The sequence below is a fragment of the Bufo bufo genome, chromosome 7, assembly GCF_905171765.1.
Source record: "Bufo bufo chromosome 7, aBufBuf1.1, whole genome shotgun sequence".
NCBI lineage: Eukaryota > Metazoa > Chordata > Amphibia > Anura > Bufonidae > Bufo > Bufo bufo.
Genome location: NC_053395.1, coordinates 144,548,233 through 144,568,603, shown reverse-complemented (window position 1 = coordinate 144,568,603; position 20,371 = coordinate 144,548,233). Strand labels below are relative to the sequence as shown.

Below are 20,371 nucleotides of genomic sequence, written 5' to 3'. Positions count from 1 at the left end.
TGAAATTTGTTCACGCTTCGTTTAGGGGTAAAAGCAGAATTGCATTATGGATTCCGTTACCATGGACCATAACGCAATTCTATGACGGAATGCATAACGGAATGCCTTTAGAGGCATTCCGTCATTCATTCTGTCATAATAGAAGTCTATGGGCTGCAAAACGGATCTGTCCTGTTTCCGTTATGCAGGGGAGTCCGCTCATCTCTAATTATATCCTACACATGTATTATTAACCTTTATTGCTTGAGCCTCACACATTATTTCCCAGTTAAAGCCTCCTATATCTCACAGTGCTGCAACTGAGAATGCTTGCCTAGCAGGCTGAAGTTAAGCTACAGGTCATAAACCTAGGCAGTGAGCAATAAATATCACATCTTGGGCCAGTAAATGCTGATAATGTGGGACATTACTAAAAAAAGATATATATATATATTTTATTACTATATATACTGTATATTAGAATACCCCTTACAGGGGTTGTCCTAGCATGACAATTGATTACCTATCCACCTGATAGTTTGGGTCGGACTATCCTCGATTGATCATGAGAAAGGGGGTATCTAATCGACCAACTGATCATGAGAAAGGGGGGTCTGTGATATTTATCCCCCATGCGTTTCATGGTCAGGTTGTAACAGCTGAGAAATAGATGGTCAGGTTGTAACAGATGAAAAGTCATATTTGACCATCAACATGAGTGCACCATGAGGACAATCAACCATTTACCTAGACATATTGTGACCTAAGCTATTATAACACCACACTAAATGTACAGGTAAACGGCATACTGTGGGTCTGAAAGGTCAGCTACATTTTGGTTTTTTAGTGTATTACTTTCTAAAGGTTACTGCATAGCATCTTGAGTAATATGACTAGTGTCACAAGTATGGCATTATAAAACCCCTCTGTTTATTTATCCCTAGTAGGGGATATTTTATTAGGAAATATGTAAAATGAGTACCAGTAATTCAACTACACACATAAAAAGAAAAACACACAAATATAATATGAACTATTGCATTTATTCTGTATACCCATTAAATCTTCAGTACAAAATTCAGATCGAAGGAATGAAAACAACACATAACACAGAACTTGTTAAGACAACAGAAAAGCAGGCAGAAGTTGGGCTGAATGGAATCTCAATATGAAGAGGAAAACAATGAATTCACTAATACCTGAAACCAATGAAACTGCTCAGGTTGTGTCCCCTGGAAAACAATCATATCACTAAAAGGGAACCGGTCACCATAAAATGCAATGCAATCTGCAGCCTGTGGAGCTAAGCAGATTGATATGTACTGTATTTTTTACTTTATAAGTGGGGAAAAAAATGTCAGTATAAAGCGAATACTAATTAGAGCTTTCATTATGGAAGCACTCTTTAGTATGGAGGAGGAGCGGTGAGTGTAGTGCTGCTATTGCTTGCTGTACTTACAGCTCCCTGGTCTTCTTCTAGGCACCGCACTAACCTGTCCTGACTGCGTACAGTGTCACTGTTCACTGAATCTTTTCCTATTAAACTATATATTATTCGGCCCAGCATCTCCTGCTCTATGACATGCTGCCTACATGTGTCACAGCTAAGGCCACTGATTGGGGCGTGTAAATTAATCTTCTGATCCATTGGGGACAGGAAGCTGAGGAGAGGGAAGCTTAGCGCTCAAACAGGAGTACCAGTGACAGGTGAGTCTTTTTTTTTTAAACCCTGCCTGTAATTATGTATTGGAGAACCCCTGTTTCAACTTGTTTAGTCTACAAATATACAGCTCCACATTTAGATTTAGACTTTGCACTATTTGAGCATAAAATGGCATTTTATATTTGGATTTAAAGGTGAAATAACAGCAGCTCTTCAAATGCCACAGAGACCAGCATTAACAAGCACTTCTTTTGCTTCTACACTCTATGCCGACATACAGGAATGGAACACAGACCCAACATCGCCAAATTCACAACCCCTTGGATGGATAATTGGAAACCAGTGCTCAAGTATATACCAAGCTAGGTGTCAAGTTGGAATATGTATCTTTTTACACAATCTATATTTCGGGTGCAATTAGGCATCACATCAATAACAAACTGCAGTAATACAGGATGATTAAATGCTACTACTGGTTAGTGGGTTTTTTGTGTATCTGGTTAATAGTAGATACACCTAACCCTGTGAAAAGGAACTTCTTTAATTGCCTCCCGATAATCTCGAGCATAATCCCACAGGAAGTGATCGATCAAGACAGGATTAATTTCATTGCTCATTTTTTCCCCATTCTTCTCAAATAATTCCCTCAGGTGGTCACAGACAAGTTCAACGGCCCAAATTGAACAGCCACGGATCTCCATCTCTTCACGATCTCCATTTTTGAAAAGCCAATCTACAAGTAAATTAGGACATATATGACTATTTTTGCAAAAAACCTGAGAGGACATCAACTAGCAACTTGCTGAATACTATTCAGTACTACTGGAAACAGGCATTTCATGCTAGAATCTGCCATGTCCTTTCCAGGTTATGTAAGGCTCAAAGGAGTTGCTTTGGTTTTTTCTTACTAATGACCTATACTTAAAATAGGTCACCAATATCGAATCGGGTGAGGTCCCACTCCTAAACCACCTGCCAATCAGCCATTTTCCAGCCTAGAAACAGGCACCAGAACTAGGACCACTACACAGTGGACACTTCTGGCGCAGTAATTAGTAAGGGTGCTGGGAGTCAGACCCCTGCCAATCTTATACTGATGTCCTATTTTAAGGATAGGTTTTCAATAAATAAGTATCTACAAAAAAATCTAGATGTGAGTAGCTGGACATATCAAAAATTGACTCCCTCACATTGCAAATCTGGGTAATTATGCAGCAACTTTGATGAGAGGCTGTCACCACAAAATTCACTGTTAAACCAGGCACACTGCCTTTTAGGGCTAGCTCCTATGAATGTAATGATACCTTTCACTTAGCAATCAATTGCTTCATTCTGGAGAAAAAAATACCTTTAATCCATATGCAAACAAGCAGTTAAGTGCAGCAAGAGAGGGCACAAGCCACTTTATACACCCTTGCTCCTCCCTGCTTCCCAACACTGCATTCTGGCTCCATCAGTTCCCTGCTGCCATTGACGAGTTCTGCTCTGTTTGTAAATTTCTGGTTTCATGAGAGCTCACATGTGCCGCTGCAGTGGTGAGATGTTCCCCATGCATCACGTGATCCAGTGATGGGACAGATGGGAGACATATCAATACTCAAACGTGACCCCTGTCAAACTGAAAGTTTGAGTCAGGACAGGAGCGCATCAATGGCAGCAGGGAGCAGACATGTTTGCTTCTCTCCGCATTTCCTGCAAAAGGGCCTACAAAGTTGGATAACCCTTAGAGGGTCTTGAAAGGGTTAAAAGGTCTTACCAGCTTTTATAGAGTGTGTGTGTGTGTGTATATAGATAATCGGCAAATGCGGTTTGGCGATTCGGCCGAGCCGAAAATGCAGCGATTATTATATATGAAGGGGCCCCTATTGATAAAAAAAAAGTCCTCTGTCCTATTACAGCCTCTGTACTTACTTTTACAATGAATGCATGCACTGCAGCGACGAGCGGGAGCGAGCGAGGCAGCCGGCCGGCGCGGGACTGATGTCACTTAGTCACGCTCCTGCTTCCTGAATTAAGTGGGAGGAGCGTGCCAGTGACGTCAGTCACGCGCCGGCCGGCTCGCTCTCTGCCGCTCTCTGCAGTGTGAGTGCATTCATAGTGAAAGTACAGAGGCTGGCCATTTTATGAATAGGAGAGTTAACACATGAAGGGACACATGGGGCCATCAGGGGGACCAGCATAAGATGCTATATGTGTGTCTTATGCTGGCCCCCCTCGTGGCCCCATGTGTCATAGCACACATCCCCTATAACAGTGCCCTCCGCAGGTCCCCCATAACAGTGCCCTCCGCAGGTCCCCCATAACAGTGCCCTCCGCAGGTCCCCCATAACAGTGCCCTCCGCAGGTCCCCCATAACAGTGCCCTCCGCAGGTCCCCCATAACAGTGCCCTCCGCAGGTCCCCCATAACAGTGCCCTCCGCAGGTCCCCCATAACAGTGCCCTCCGCAGGTCCCCCATAACAGTGCCCTCCGCAGGTCCCCCATAACAGTGCCCTCCGCAGGTCCCCCATAACAGTGCCCTCCGCAGGTCCCCCATAACAGTGCCCTCCGCAGGTCCCCCATAACAGTGCCCTCCGCAGGTCCCCCATAACAGTGCCCTCCGCAGGTCCCCCATAACAGTGCCCTCCGCAGGTCCCCCATAACAGTGCCCTCCGCAGGTCCCCCATAACAGTGTCCTCCGCAGGTCCCCCATAAAAGTGTCCTCCGCAGGTCCCCCATAACAGTGTCCTCCGCAGATCCCCCATAACAGTGTCCTCCGCAGATCTCCCACATAACAGCGTCCTCCACAAATCCCCCATAACAGCATCATCCACAGATCTACACCTCCACAGATCTCCCACATAACAGCGTCCTCCACAGATCTCCCACATAACAGCGTCCTCCACAGATCTCCCACATAACAGCGTCATCCACAGATCCCCCACATAACAGCGTCCTCCACAGATCTCCCACATAACAGCGTCCTCCGCAGGTCCCCCACATAACAGCGTCCTCCACAGATCCCCCACATAACAGCGTCATCCACAGATCCCCCACATAACAGCGTCATCCACAGATCCCCCACATAACAGCGCCATCCACAGAGCCCCCATAACTATGTCATACCCAGCCGCGTCAGCGGCTCTTATAAGAAAATCCAAGCAAATAGACGTCTAGCACAATTCCCTTAAAATATCGCATCGCACATCGTTATCGCAATTTTTAGGGCCCTAATCGCAATCGCACAAAATTCCCATATCGTGCAGCCCTAATATATATACATACACACACACACTGAACAAAAATATAAACGCAACACTTTTGGTTTTGCTCCCATTTTGCATGAGCTGAACTCAAAGATCTGAAACATTTTCTACATACACAAAAGACCCATTACTCTCAAATATTGTTCACAAATCTGTCTAAATCTGTGTTAGTGAGCACTTCTCCTTTGCAGAGATAATCCATCCCACCTCACAGGTGTGGCATATCAAGGTGCTTAGACAGCATGAATATTGCACAGGTGTGCCTTAGACTGCCCACAATAAAAGGCCACTCTGAAATGTGCACTTTGATCACTCAGCACAATGCCACAGATGTCACAACGTTTGAGGGAGCGTGCAATTGGCATGCTGACTGCAGGAATGTCTACCAGAGCTGTTGCCCATGCAATTAATGTTAATTTCTCTACCATAAGCCGTCTTCAAAGGCGTTTCAGAGAATTTGGCTGTACATCCAACCAGCCTCACAACCGCAGACCACGTGTAACCACACCAGCCCAGGACCTCCACATCCGGCATGTTCACCTCCATGATCGTCCAGCCACCCGGACAGCTGCAGCAACAATCATTTTGCATAACTAAAGATTTTCTGCACAAACTGTCAAAAACCATCTCAGGGAAACTCATCTGCATGCTCGTCGTCCTCATCAGGGTCCGGACCTGACTGCAGTTCGTTGTCGTAACCGACTTGAGTGGGCAAATGCTCACATTCGATGGCGTCTGGCACGTTGGAGAGGCGTTCTGTTCACGGATGAGTCCCGGTTTTCACTGTTTAGGGCAGATGGCAGACAGCGTGTGTGGCGTCGTGTGAGTGAGCGGTTTGCTGACGTCAATGTTGTGGATCGAGTGGCCCATGGTGGCATGGTATTGGCAGGCGTATTTTATTATTATTTTTTTCTCTTTTTTAAGTACACACCTAGGCGCACTATGAGAGAGGCGCCCGCCCCAGCCACATTCTAAGTCCACGTGCAGTCGCAGAGCCCTGATATAATGGTCTGGTAAGGTAAGGCTTGGTGCAGGGGGCGTGTGCACATCTGACGTATCTGAACACTCCCACATGGATGATGCCCGTGGAGCGTCAGAGGCAACGTACAGGCCGTTCATTGGCTACTTGCATCTATCTGATACTCACCTACCAGTACACCCTAAAGTGATTGGTCTTGGTAACACGCCTCCAATCACGTGACTGCCTTTTTAAGGTCCTCAAACAGCGTTTCATTCAATTCTGTCCGTTACCCCTGATGAAGCCAGATTAGCTGGCGAAACATGTTGGGGGACAGTCTCATGTTTTAGGTTCTGAGATCTTTGTCAGGGTCAGCCTTCAGTAAGATTGCTATAGAAATTCTTCAACACATTTAGTGTCTGCATGTGGAATCTTCCATGGCAAAATATATAGTACGATACTACATGTGTCTGTGAATACAGCAATATAGTGTGTGAATTAATGGGATGTGCACCTCAGGCTCACATGCTAGCTAGGACATTACTGCTGAAATACTGACAGGACATCAGAAAGTTTTAACTTAGTAGGGCTCACATTTATTTCACTCAGGAATCTTAGTAGACTTAAAGGGCTTCTGTCACCCCACTAAAGTCATTATTTTTTTTTGGGCTAGTTAAATTACTTATATTGCGATATATGAAAATATAATGGTCTTACTTACTTTTATTCAGCAGTTTCTTCTAAAAACAAAGTTTTAAAATATGTAAATTAGGTCTCTACCAGCAAGTAGGGCGGCTACTTGCTGGTAGCAGCTGCAGAAAACCGCCCCCTCGTCGTGTTGATTGACAGGGCCAGCCGGGATCTCCTCCTCCGGCCAGCCCTGTCGGCATTTCAAAAATCGCGCGCCTATGTTCATTCGGCGCAGGCGCTCTGAGATGAGGCTTGCCTCCTCAGCACTCCCTCAGTGCGCCTGCGCCGATGACGTCTTCTATTTCGGTGATGTCATCGGCGCAGGCGCACTGAGGGAGTTCTGAGGAGGCGAGCCTCCTCATCTCAGAACGCCTGCGCCGGATGAACACAGGCGCATGATTTTTGAAATGCCGACAGGGCTGGCCGGAGGAGGAGATCCCGGCTGGCCCTGTCAATCAACACGACGTTTTTCTGCAGCTGCTACCAGCAAGTAGCTGCCCTACTTGCTGGTAGAGACCTAATTTACATATTATAAAACTTCATTTTTAGAAGAAACTGCTGAATCAAAGTAAATAAGACCATTATATTTTCATATATCGCAATATAAGTAATTTAACTAGCCCCAAAAAAAAAAATGACTTTAGCGGGGTGACAGAAGCCCTTTAACCACCTCCGGACCGCTGTACGCACAGACGCGTCCTGGAGGTGGTTGTTTCATTCCGAGTGGACGCGCCGGCGCGTCCTCTCGCGAGACGCGAGATTTCGGTCTCAGCCGGCCCGCGCATGCGCATCGCGGGCCGGCAAAAGTTCGAGGAGAATTGCATCAGCAACCTGCCAGCCAATGATCGTCGCTGGCAGGTTGCTGATTTTTAAAAAATCGAATCACAAGCCAGATAACAGATCATATTAGTAAATATGATCTGTTATATGGCTTCTCTGCTCCTGTGCTGGTCCTTTTCGTCGGTTGGATCCAGCACAGGAGCAGACTGAACTGTGAGTACACCAAACACTACACCTTAGCCCCAGATCACCCCCCTGCACCCCAATTAACCCTTTGATCACCCCTGTCAATCACTAGTGAAAGGAAAAAAGTGATCAGTGTAAACTGTCACTTTTTTTTTTTCACTGGTATTGACTGATAGGTTTTAGGGATAGTTTAGGCCCCTTGGTTAGGTAGTTAGCGTTAGTTAGCGCCCACCCCACCGCACCGCAGTCACTTTTATTCGCTGATTAGCGTATCGCTAATCAGCATTTGTACTTTTATAGTATCTGTAAGTGATCAAAACTGATCACGGTCAGATCTATAATAGTATTAGTGTCACTTTAGTTCGCCCTCCACCCAAAACGCAGTGTTTGCCCGATCAGGCCTGATCGGTCGCCCACACGTGCGTTCACCCACACCCGCCCCACCGCAGTGACAAAAAATTATTATTTTTTGATCACTGCACATTCACTTTACACGCACTGCGGCGATAAAAAAATCAGTTTTGATATTTTTTATCAACCGCAGCGGCCTCCAGTACTTCGCTAGCCTCCCCTTTGTAAGACAGGTTTGCTTTTTTTCTTGGGTAGTCTCAGGGAATACCCCTAAATTTAGTAGTCCAAAATGTCAAACAGGGGGTATTCTTCTGAAGAGGCCTACAGGATTCTGACCCAGTCGGATGAGGAGTGGGAACCCTCATCTGACGAATCTAGCGGGTCAGAATATGAACCTGTGGAAAGCAGTGGCTCTCTGACCCAAAGTTCGGACGAGGAGGTGGAGGTCCCTGGCAGCACCAGGCGTACCCGGCCCCGTGTCGCTAGACCACAGGTTACGCAGGATCCGCTTCAAGAGCAGCAGAGTGGGGCTGTCGCTGCCGGATCACGTGGTGAGGCATACACCAGCAGCGCAGCCCTTCCTGGACCTAGTACCAGCACTGCCGTACAACATGGTGAAGTAGCGAGCACCAGAAGGGCAGTTGAAGCTGGTACGGTGGCACGTGCAGTAGTTACCCCGTCGCAGCCACCGCGCAGACAGGCCCGTAGAGTCCCTGAGGTGCTGGCAAACCCTGATTGGCAGTCACCAACTTCAGCCGCACCTGTAGTTCCCCCTTTCACCGCCCGGTCTGGAGTTCGGGTTGAGACGGCTCAAATCGGTTCGGCCCTGGGATTTTTTGAGCTGTTCTTGACTGCGGAGCTCTTGGACTTAGTCGTGGCAGAGACCAACCAGTATGCCACACAATTTATAACCGCAAACCCGGAAAGCTATTATGCCCAGCCTTTCCGGTGGAAACCAGTCCAAGTTTCCGAACTTAAAATTTTTCTGGGCCTTCTCCTCAACATGGGCCTGACAAAAAAACATTAATTGCGGTCATATTGGTCCACGAACCCAATTCATCACATGCCCATGTTCTCTGCTGCTATGTCCAGGACACGATTTGAGACCATCCTGCGTTTTCTGCATTTTAGCGACAACACCACCTCCCGTCCCAGAGGCCACCCAGCTTTTGACCGGCTCCACAAAATTCGGCCCCTCATAGACCATTTCAACCAGAAATTTGCAGATTTGTATACCCCTGAGCAAAACATCTGCGTAGACGAGTCCCTAATACATTTTACCGGGCGCCTTGGCTTCAAACAATACATCCCAAGCAAGCGTGCCCGGTATGGGGTCAAATTGTATAAGCTCTGTGAAAGGGCCACAGGCTATACCCACAAATTTCGGATCTATGAGGGAAAAGATCAGACCCTGGAGCCGGTCGGTTGCCCTGACTACCTGGGGAGCAGTGGGAAGACAGTCTGGGACTTGGTGTCACCCTTATTCGGCAAGGGGTACCATCTTTATGTGGACAATTTTTACACAAGTGTGGCCCTCTTTAGGCATTTGTTTCTAGAACGGATTTGCGCCTGTGGCACCGCGCGAACTAGTCGCGTGGGCTTCCCCCAACGGCTTGTAACCACCCGTCTTGCAAGGGGGGAGAGGGCTGCCTTGTGTAACGAAGAACTGCTCGCGGTGAAATGGAGAGACAAGCGTGACGTTTACATGCTCTCCTCCATTCACGCAGACACGACAATCCAAATTGAAAGGGCAACCCGTGTCATTGAAAAGCCCCTCTCAGTCCACGACTATAATGCGCTCATGGGAGGGGTGGACTTCAATGACCAGATGTTGGCTCCCTATTTAGTTTCCCGCAGAACCAGACGCTGGTATAAGAAGGTGTCTGTATATTTAATTCAATTGGCGCTGTACAATAGTTTTGTTCTCTTCCAGGAAGAGATCATCGCGAACCTCCTTTACCCAGGAGGTTCCGTGGCCCCATCCACCAGTGTAGTTAGCCGTCTACACGAGCCACATTTCCCCAGTGTCGTTGCTGGTACCTCAACCCAACCGCCACCCCGAAAAAAATGTCGTGTCTGTAGCAGGAGTGGAATAAGGCGTGACACCCGCTATTTCTGTCCTGACTGCCCTGACCACCCTGCCCTATGCTTAGGTGAGTGTTTCTGGAAGTACCACACACAGGTACACCTAGCATAGGGATTGCATCTCACAGGACAGGCACACAGGGCTATTAGGGCCCTTTTACTCACAGCTGCTGTAAACCTCTCCTTTCACCTGGGATAAAGTGCATAACGTACTTCGCCACATCTTTGGGTGATTTGCGCTTTGCACATTGTCCCATGGGGAAGGAGAGGTTTGTTCTATAAAGGTAAAAAAAACTAAACAAAAAAAAAAATTACCGGTAAGTAAAAAAGTTTAAAAAAAGTTAATATGTTCTGTTCTAAAGTTAATAAAGTTATTGCTTTGCGGCCTGGTTTTTTCTTTTTTTTTTTTTTACCTTCCAGGTGGACCAACCGATCGACTAGCTGCAGCACTGATGTGCATTCGGACAGAAGCATTGCGCTGCTGTCAGATTACACGCAAGTCGGTGTATGCGGCGCTGCAAGACGAGATTTCTCCTCTGCAGTAAAAGATATGTTTGCCGAGGCATATGAGCTGAGGAGGTGGCGGTGTTCATATACTTTGGCAAACACTTTGTATATATAAAAAAAAAAATCCCGGCAATGATTTATTCATCCACATCGATTGATGTGAATGGAGAAATCGGGTTTGCCAGGGCATACGAGCTGAAGTGGGTATGGATGTTGGGCGGAGCTCCTATGTCCTGGCAGACGCCTTTCCCCTCCTTTTTCTTTTTTTGGCAGAGATTTTTTCATCCACATTGATCGATGTGAATGAAGAAATCTGTGCCGTTCATTTTTTTCTTTCAGCCCAGAGGCTGAACGGAAAAAAAAAATCTCATTACCTGTATGCTCAATATAAGGAGAATAGCAGAAACTCCTAATGCTGGGCATACATGTAATGATTGCGGAGACCCTCAAATGCCAGGGCAGTACAAACACCCCACAAATGACCCCATTTTGGAAAGAAGACACCCCAAGGTATTCGCTGAGGGGCATATTGAGTCCATGAAAGATTGAAATTTTTGTCCCAAGTTAGCGGAAAGGGAGACTTTGTGAGAACAAAATCAAAAAAATCAATTTCCGCTAACTTGTGCCAAAGTTTTTTTTTTTCTATGAACTCGCCATGCCCCTCATTGAATACCTTGGGGTGTCTTCTTTCCAAAATGGGGTCACATGTGGGGTATTTATACTGCCCTGGCATTTTAGGGGCCCCAAAGTGTGAGAAGAAGTCTGGTATCCAAATGTCTAAAAATGCCCTCCTAAAAGGAATTTGGGCACCTTTGCCCACCTAGGCTGCAAAAAAGTGTCACACATCTGGTATCTCTGTATTCAGGAGAAGTTGAGGAATGTGTTTTGGGGTGTCTTTTTACATATACCCATGCTGGGTGAGATAAATATCTTGGTCAAATGCCAACTTTGTATAAAAAAATGGGAAAAGTTGTCTTTTGCCAAGATATTTCTCTCACCCAGCATGGGTATATGTAAAATGACACCACAAAACACATTCCCAACCTTCTCCCGAGTACGGAGATACCAGATGTGTGACACTTTTTTGCAGCCTAGGTGGGCAAAGGGGCCCACATTCCAAAGAGCACCTTTCGGATTTCACAGGTCATTTACCTACTTACCACACATTAGGGCCCCTGGAAAATGCCAGGGCAGTATAACTACCCCACAAGTGACCCCATTTTGGAAAGAAGACACCCCAAGGTATTCCGTGAGGGGCATGGCAAGTTCCTAGAATTTTTTATTTTTTGTCACAAGTTAGTGGAAAATGATGATTTTTAATTTTTTTATACAAAGTCTCATATTCCACTAACTTGTGACAAAAAATAAAAACTTCCATGAACTCACTATGCCCATCAGCGAATACCTTGGGGTCTCTTCTTTCCAAAATGGGGTAACTTGTGGGGTAGTTATACTGCCCTGGCATTCTAGGGGCCCAAATGTGTGGTAAGGAGTTTGAAATCAAATTCTGTAAAAAATGACCTGTGAAATCCGAAAGGTGCTCTTTGGAATATGGGCCCCTTTGCCCACCTAGGCTGCAAAAAAGTGTCACACATCTGGTATCTCCGTACTCAGGAGAAGTTGAGGAATGTGTTTTGGGGTGTCTTTTTACATATACCCATGCTGGGTGAGATAAATATTTTGGTCAAATGACAACTTTGTATAAAAAAATGGGAAAAGTTGTCTTTTGCCAAGATATTTCTCTCACCCAGCATGGGTATATGTAAAATGACACCCCAAAACACATTCCCCACCTTCTCCTGAGTACGGAGATACCAGATGTGTGACACTTTTTTGCAGCCTAGGTGGGCAAAGGGGCCCATATTCCAAAGAGCACCTTTCGGATTTCACAGGTCATTTTTTACAGAATTTGATTTCAAACTCCTTACCACACATTTGGGCCCCTAGAATGCCAGGGCAGTATAACTACCCCACAAGTGACCCCATTTTGGAAAGAAGACACCCCAAGGTATTCCGTGAGGGGCATGGCGAGTTCCTAGAATTTTTTATTTTTTGTCACAAGTTAGCGGAAAATGATGATTTTTTTTTTTTTTTTTTTCTTACAAAGTCTCATTTTCCGCTAACTTGTGACAAAAAATAAAAAGTTCTATGAACTCACTATGCCCATCAGCGAATACCTTAGGGTGTGTACTTTCCGAAATGGGGTCATTTGTGGGGTGTTTGTACTGTCTGGGCATTGTAGAACCTCAGGAAACATGACAGGTGCTCAGAAAGTCAGAGCTGCTTCAAAAAGCTGAAATTCACATTTTTGTACCATAGTTTGTAAACGCTATAACTTTTACCCAAACCATTTTTTTTTTTTACCCAAACATTTTTTTTTTTTTATCAAAGACATGTAGAACAAAAAATTTAGAGCAAAATGTATATATGGATGTCGTTTTTTTTGCAAAATTTTACAACTGAAAGTGAAAAATGTCATTTTTTTGCAAAAAAATCGTTAAATTTCGATTAATAACAAAAAAAGTAAAAATGTCAGCAGCAATGAAATACCACCAAATGAAAGCTCTATTAGTGAGAAGAAAAGGAGGTAAAATTCATTTGGGTGGTAAGTTGCATGACCGAGCAATAAACGGTGAAAGTAGTGTAGGTCAGAAGTGTAAAAAGTGGCCTGGTCTTTCAGGGTGTTTAAGCACTGGGGGCTGAGGTGGTTAATAAACATTAAGTTTTATTATCTGGGATAAGAGAGGTCATTAGCCTTAACAGGCTTGAATTGTTTGTTGTCAGGCGTATGTTATGGACAACGAACACAGGTGCATTTTATTGATGGCATTTTGAATGCACAGAGATACTGTGACGAGATCCTGAGGCCCATTATGGTGCCATTAATCCATGACCATCACCTCATGTTGCAGCATGATGATGCACGGCCCAATATTGCTAAATATCTGTACACAATTCCTGGAAGCTGAAAACATCCCAGTTCTTGCATGGCCAGCATACTCACCGAACATGTCACCCATTGAGCATGTTTGGGATGCTCTGGATCGGCGTATACGACAGCATGTTCCAGTTCCTGCCAATATTGTGCAACTTTGCACAGCTATTGAAGAGGAGTGGACAAACATTCCACAGGCCACAATCAACAACCTGATCAACTCTATGCGACGGAGATGTGTTGCACTGCATGAGGCAAATGGTGGCCACACCAGATACTGACTGGTTTTCTGAACCCCTCCCTCAGTAGGGCAAAACTGTGCACATTTCAGAGTGGCCTTTGATTGTGGGAAGTCTAAGGCACACCTGTGCAATATTCATGCTAATCAGCACCTTTATATGCCACACCTGTAAGATGGGATGGATTATCTCGGCGAAGGAGAAATGCTCACTAACACAGATTTAGACAGATTTGTGAACAATATTTGAGAGTAATGGGTCTTTTGTGTATGTAGAAAATGTTTCAGATCTTTGAGTTCAGCTCATGCAAAATGGGAGCAAAACCGAAAGTGTTGCGTTTATATTTTTGTTCAGTGTGTATATATACAGTCAGGTCCATAAATATTGGGACATCGACATGATTCTAAAATTTTTGTCTCTATACACCACCACAACGAATTTGAAATTAAACAAACTTAATTTGAGGGTATTTACATCCAAATCAGGTGAATGGTGACGGAATTACAACAGTTTGCATATGTGTCTCCCACTTGTTCAGGGACCAAAAGTAATGGGACAGAATAATAATCATAAATCAAACTTTCACTTTTTAATACTTGGTTGCAAATCCTTTGCAGTCAATTACAGCCTGAAGTCTGGAACGCATAGACATCACCAGACGCTGGGTTTCATCCCTGGTGATGCTCTGCCAGGCCTCTACTGCAACTGTCTTAAGTTCCTGCTTGTTCTTGGGGCATTTTCCCTTAAAGGGTTTCTATCACTTCGTATGACATAATTAGCTGTCAGACACTAGCGATCCGCTAGTGTCTGCTCTGGCCAACCATCCTAATATAATGGCTTTTGGGGCAGCCGTTTTGCTAAAAAAAGAACTTTTATAAATATGCTAATGAGCCTCTAGGTGCTATGTGGGCGTCATTAGCACCTAGAGGCTCCGTCTACCTTCATAAACAGCTGCCGCCCAGCGCGTCCCTCCAGCCCGCCCATGTCCTCCTGAATGCGATCCTCCGTGTGACGCAGCGGACGAATTCTCGCGCATGCGCCGTGCGCGGCTGTATTCGGCGCATGCGCAGTGAATGTCTGACTCTTCCCTGCTCAAACATCTCCACTGCGCCTGCGCCGATGACGTCATAGTGCTCCAAGGAACAGGCGCAGTGAAGATGTCTGAGCAGGGAAGCGGTCAGACATTCACTGCGCATGCGCCGAATACAGCCGCGCACGGCGCATGCGCGAGAATTCGTCCGCTGCGTCACACGGAGGATCGCATTCAGGAGGACATGGGCGGGCTGGAGGGACGCGCTGGGCGGCGGCTGTTTATGAAGGTAGACGGAGCCTCTAGGTGCTAATGACGCCCACATAGCACCTAGAGGCTCATTAGCATATTTATAAAAGTTCTTTTTTTAGCAAAACGGCTGCCCCAAAAGCCATTATATTTGGATGGTTGGCCAGAGCAGACACTAGCGGATCGCTAGTGTCTGACAGCTAATTATGTCATACAAAGTGATAGAATATCACGGTCGGCGTGGCTATCACATACGTGACACAGAGGGAGGGAACGAGGAAGGCCCTGCCCAAGTGAGAGGGAAGATGGTGACCCCTGACTCACCTGGCGGCTGGCACCTGGCTGCCCTGACGTCCCTAGACGGGTTCCTCACCCGTACGCCGATCACGTGCCTAAAGACCTGGCTTTCCCTGAGCTGAGCCCTAGGTAGTGAACAGGGCGATGGGAACACTAGTCCGCACCACTAACTCTAAGGGAAAACACCAAGGGGAGGACAGACAACACAGACTCAACATATATTCCCAGGTGGGAGACAACAGGAGACCACAATAAGCCCAACAGGGATCCGGAGGGTAGCACTCAGGAACGACAACCAGGATTCACAACTCCAGTGGGTCAGTATAGATGTCCAGGCAGGAAGCTCTATAACTGGCAACTAGAGAAGTGTGAGGGGAGAATATAAGGAGGTTGGGAGTGGCAGACAAGAAACAGCTGAGGAGAAGCTACGGATCCCTGATTGAGACAAAAAGGATAGCAAGGCAAACACAGAAAACAATCACAAAGAAACAACGTGATCTTTAGATATAGAGCGCGCAGCCACCCGCTGCGACTTCCTGACCCCGGGTATAACGGAGTCAGAGGTGGCTCTTGATACCCTCGTGACAGTACCCCCCCCTTTCACGAGGGGCCTCCGGACACTCAGGACCAGGTCTCTCCGGATGAGAGGCATGGAAAGTCTGAATTAACCTGTTGGCGTTTACCTCTGACGCTGGAACCCACATTCTTTCCTCGGGACCATAACCCCTCCAATGCACCAGATACTGAAGAGAGCGGCGGACCCGACGAGAATCAACAATTCTGGCTATTTGAAACTCCAGATTACCAGCCACAATGACAGGAGGAGGTGGCAGCGGCGATGGTTCTAGAGGTGGAACATACTTCTTGAGTAACGATTTATGGAAGACGTTATGGATCTTAAAAGTCTGAGGTAGCTCCAGGCGAAAAGCCACAGGGTTAATGACGGCTACTATTTTATAGGGACCAATGAACCTAGGACCCAGTTTCCAAGAAGGAACCTTCAACTTAATATTCCTAGTAGACAACCACACATAGTCATTCACTCCTAGGTCCGGACCTGGCGACCGTTTCTTATCGGCCATGCATTTATATTTACCACTCATCTTTTTCAAGTTAACTTGCACCTTCTGCCATACCGATGAAAGAGATGAAGAAAACCTTTCCTCTTCGGGAACCCCAGAAGACCCCCCCTCTTTGAAAGTACAAAATTGGGGATGAAAACCGTATGCACCAAGGAATGGTGACTTGCCAGTGGACTCCTGATAATGATTATTTATGGCAAACTCAGCTAACGGTAAATATGATGACCACAACTCTTGGTTTTCAGACACAAAACACCTTAAATATGTTTCTAGGTTTTGGTTGGTACGCTCAGTCTGTCCATTCGACTGAGGATGGAAAGCTGAGGAAAAGGACAAGTGAACCCCCAAACGGGAACAAAAAGCTTTCCAAAACTTAGAAATAAACTGGGTTCCCCGATCCGAAACCACATCGGAAGGGACCCCGTGAAGCTTCACGATTTCACTGATAAACACCTGAGCGAGAGTTTTAGCATTAGGAAGTGCGGGTAGCGCAATAAAGTGTACCATTTTGCTAAACCTGTCTACTACTACCAAGATAACAGTTTTACCCGCCGACAACGGTAAGTCAGTGATGAAATCCATTGACAGATGTGTCCATGGCCTATTGGGGATGAAAAGTGGCAATAAAGACCCTGCTGGACGTGTATGAGAGACTTTCGCGCGTGCACAAGTAGAACAAGTAGACACGAAATCCATTACATCCTGACGCAACCTTGGCCACCAAAAACGACGAGATAAAAGCTCCAAGGTTGCTTTACTACCCGGGTGTCCAGCAAGTGCCGAATTATGATGTTCTTTTAATAATTCAAGACGCAGGTTTAACGGTACAAACAATTTCTCTGAGGGGCAAGAGGCCGGGGCGTCCCCCTGAGCCTCTAACACCTTTCCCTCTAGAACAGAGTGTACAGCAGAGACAACCACTCCTCTTTGTAAAATAGGTACCGGATCACAAACATTACCCCCTCCAGGGAAACTACGAGATAATGCGTCTGCCTTGGTATTTTTTGCCCCAGGACGATAGGTGATTACAAAGTTAAATCTGGTAAAGATAAGCGACCACCTAGCTTGTCTAGGGGTGAGACGCTTAGCCGATTCTAGGTACAGAAGGTTCTTGTGATCCGTAATCACCGTGACGGGGTGGATTGCTCCCTCTAAGAAGTGACGCCACTCTTCAAGCGCCAGTTTAATCGCCAACAGTTCCCTATTTCCAATATCATAATTCTTCTCCGCAGAAGATAATTTTTTGGAAAAGAAAGCGCAAGGACGCCATTTGCCAGGAGACGGAGCCTGAGACAATACAGCTCCCACTCCCACCTCTGACGCATCTACCTCGACAATAAAAGGCTGGGAGACATCAGGTTGAATTAGAACAGGTGCCGAGGTAAACCTCTCCTTTAGAGAGGAAAATGCATCTTTAGCGGCGCCAGACCATTTGGAAAAATCCGTCCCCTTCCTAGTCATGTCGGTAAGGGGTTTAACGATCACTGAATAATTTTTAATGAACTTTCTATAGAAATTAGCGAAACCCAAAAACCGTTGTAGGGCTTTAAGGTTCTCAGGAAGATCCCAATCTAAAATTGCCTGGACCTTCCCAGGATCCATGCGGAAACCTGAAGCAGATAATAGATATCCCAGGAACTGTAATTCCTGAACAGCGAAGACACATTTTTCAATTTTCGCATATAATTTATTCGTCCGTAGGACCTGCAGTACTTGCCTGACATGCACCTCATGTGTTTTCAGATCAGCCGAATAAATTAAGATATCATCTAGGTAAATGACTACAAACCTGCCGATGAGATGACTAAAAATATCATTAACGAAATGTTGGAAGACAGCAGGGGCATTGGTCAGACCGAAAGGCATAACTAGATTTTCATAATGCCCCTCAGGGGTGTTAAAAGCTGTCTTCCACTCATCCCCTTCCCTGATACGAATCAGATTGTAGGCCCCCCTAAGATCAAGTTTGGAGAACCACTTAGCACCCGCAATCTGATTAAAAAGGTCAGGAATGAGAGGAAGAGGGTATGGGTCACGGATGGTTATCTGGTTTAACTCACGGAAATCTAAGCAAGGACGCAGGCCCCCATCTTTCTTTTTAACAAAGAAAAACCCTGCAGCCACGGGTGAAGAAGAGGGTCTGATGTGTCCCTTAGCCAGACTCTCGGAGATATAATCTTTCATGGCTTGTCTCTCGGGACCCGAAAGATTATACAACCTGGACTTGGGTAATTTTGCCCCGGGAATCTGGTTAACCGGGCAATCATAAGGACGATGAGGTGGTAGTTTCTGACAACCCTTTTCAGAAAAAACGTCCTCAAAGTCCGAAATAAATGTAGGTAGGGAAGCTATGGAGGCGATTAAGCAATTGTTATTTAAGCAATTCTCTCTGCAATGCTCACTCCACTCCAATATCTCCCTGGCCTGCCAATCCACCACTGGATTGTGCGCTACCAACCAGGGAAGACCCAATACCACCGGAGAGGGAAGGCCCTCCAGAACGTAACATGAAAGACACTCATTATGGTGGTCCCCTACCCGAAGGTGTAAATTACGAACAATGTGGGTGAGGTTTCTCTGAGACAGAGGAGCAGAATCTATAGCGAATACGGGAATAGGTCTCTGCAGCGTACAGAGAGACAAACCCATAGTGCGGGCAAAATGGGCATCAATCAAGTTTACCCCTGCTCCACTGTCTAGAAAAACAGAAATAGACTCCGTCTTAACACCAAAAACAATGACCGCTGGTAACACAAATTGAGATGTTCGTATGGAGGAAACGTATACCCCCTGGCTGACATCCTCCGCACAGCCCGGGGTTAGTAGTTTTCCGACGGTCTTTTGTTTTTGAGAAAGGAGGGACAAACATTAATGAAATGACCCCTCCCCCCACAGAAAAAACAAGCCCCCCCCCCCCCCCCTACGGCGAACCTCGGGAGGACGGACCTGACGAGAAGTTCCGCCTAGCTGCATAGGCTCATCTAAGTCAGTACAGGCTGACTGTTGCTTGGGAGAGGTAACCAATTGCTCCGGAATTTTCGATCTCTCCCTAAGACGTCTATCTATTCTGATAGAGAGGGACATAACAGCATCAAGGGAAAGGGGGGGTCTCATACAGCGCCAGTGCATCCTTAACCCTTTCAGATAACCCAAAGCAGAACTGACTCCTGAGAGCCGGGTCGTTCCACTGAGTATCCGTAGCCCACCTACGGAACTCTGAGCAATATTCCTCTGCTGACCGATCTCCCTGTAGGAGTCTCCGTAACTTCGACTCAGCCAGGGTCATCATATATGAGACCCAAAGCCCCAAAAAATCCCTCCACTGACCGAAGAGCCTGAGAACCAGGGGGTAACGAGAACGCCCAGGATTGCGGATCCCCCTGAAGCAGGGAAATGACAATCCCTACCCGCTGTTCTTCATGACCTGAGGAGTAAGGGCGCAACTTAAAATATAATTTGCAGGCCTCACGGAACGTCGCAAATTTGTCCCTTCCCCCAGAAAATCTGTTGGGAAGAGCAACCTTGGGCTCAGTGACAACCTGGTTACCCATAGCAACCGCTGGGGGTGCGGTCTGCTGCATTTGCTGCTGTTGTTGGAGAACAGACGCCTTCAATCCTGCCACCTCCAAAGACAGGCTTTGAAGCTGTTCTGCCAAGGCATCAATAGGATCCATATTGGATTCTAAGTAGAGAGAGAAAAAAAAAAAAAAAACACAACAAAAAAATTATAAATTTATTTATTTTTTTTCTCAAAAAGTAAGGGCCAGTTATAATATCACGGTCGGCGTGGCTATCACATACGTGACACAGAGGGAGGGAACGAGGAAGGCCCTGCCCAAGTGAGAGGGAAGATGGTGACCCCTGACTCACCTGGCGGCTGGCACCTGGCTGCCCTGACGTCCCTAGACGGGTTCCTCACCCGTACGCCGATCACGTGCCTAAAGCCCTGGCTTTCCCTGAGCTGAGCCCTAGGTAGTGAACAGGGCGATGGGAACACTAGTCCGCACCACTAACTCTAAGGGAAAACACCAAGGGGAGGACAGACAACACAGACTCAACATATATTCCCAGGTGGGAGACAACAGGAGACAACAAT

General features: G+C 46.3%; 1 protein-coding gene across 2 annotated transcripts in view; it reads right to left on the bottom strand.

Annotated features, from left to right (window-relative positions):
• Nucleotides 1–1,003: 1,003 nt before the first annotated feature.
• The window catches only part of LOC121008346 (queuosine salvage protein-like), a 99,905-nt gene continuing 80,537 nt past the window's right edge, over nucleotides 1,004–20,371 (bottom strand). For both annotated transcript variants that reach the window (XM_040440814.1, XM_040440815.1), the window contains exon 5: nucleotides 1,004–2,375. In XM_040440814.1, coding sequence (XP_040296748.1) covers nucleotides 2,143–2,375 — 233 coding nt within the window. In that variant the 3' untranslated portion in view covers nucleotides 1,004–2,142. The remainder of the gene's footprint in view (nucleotides 2,376–20,371) is intronic.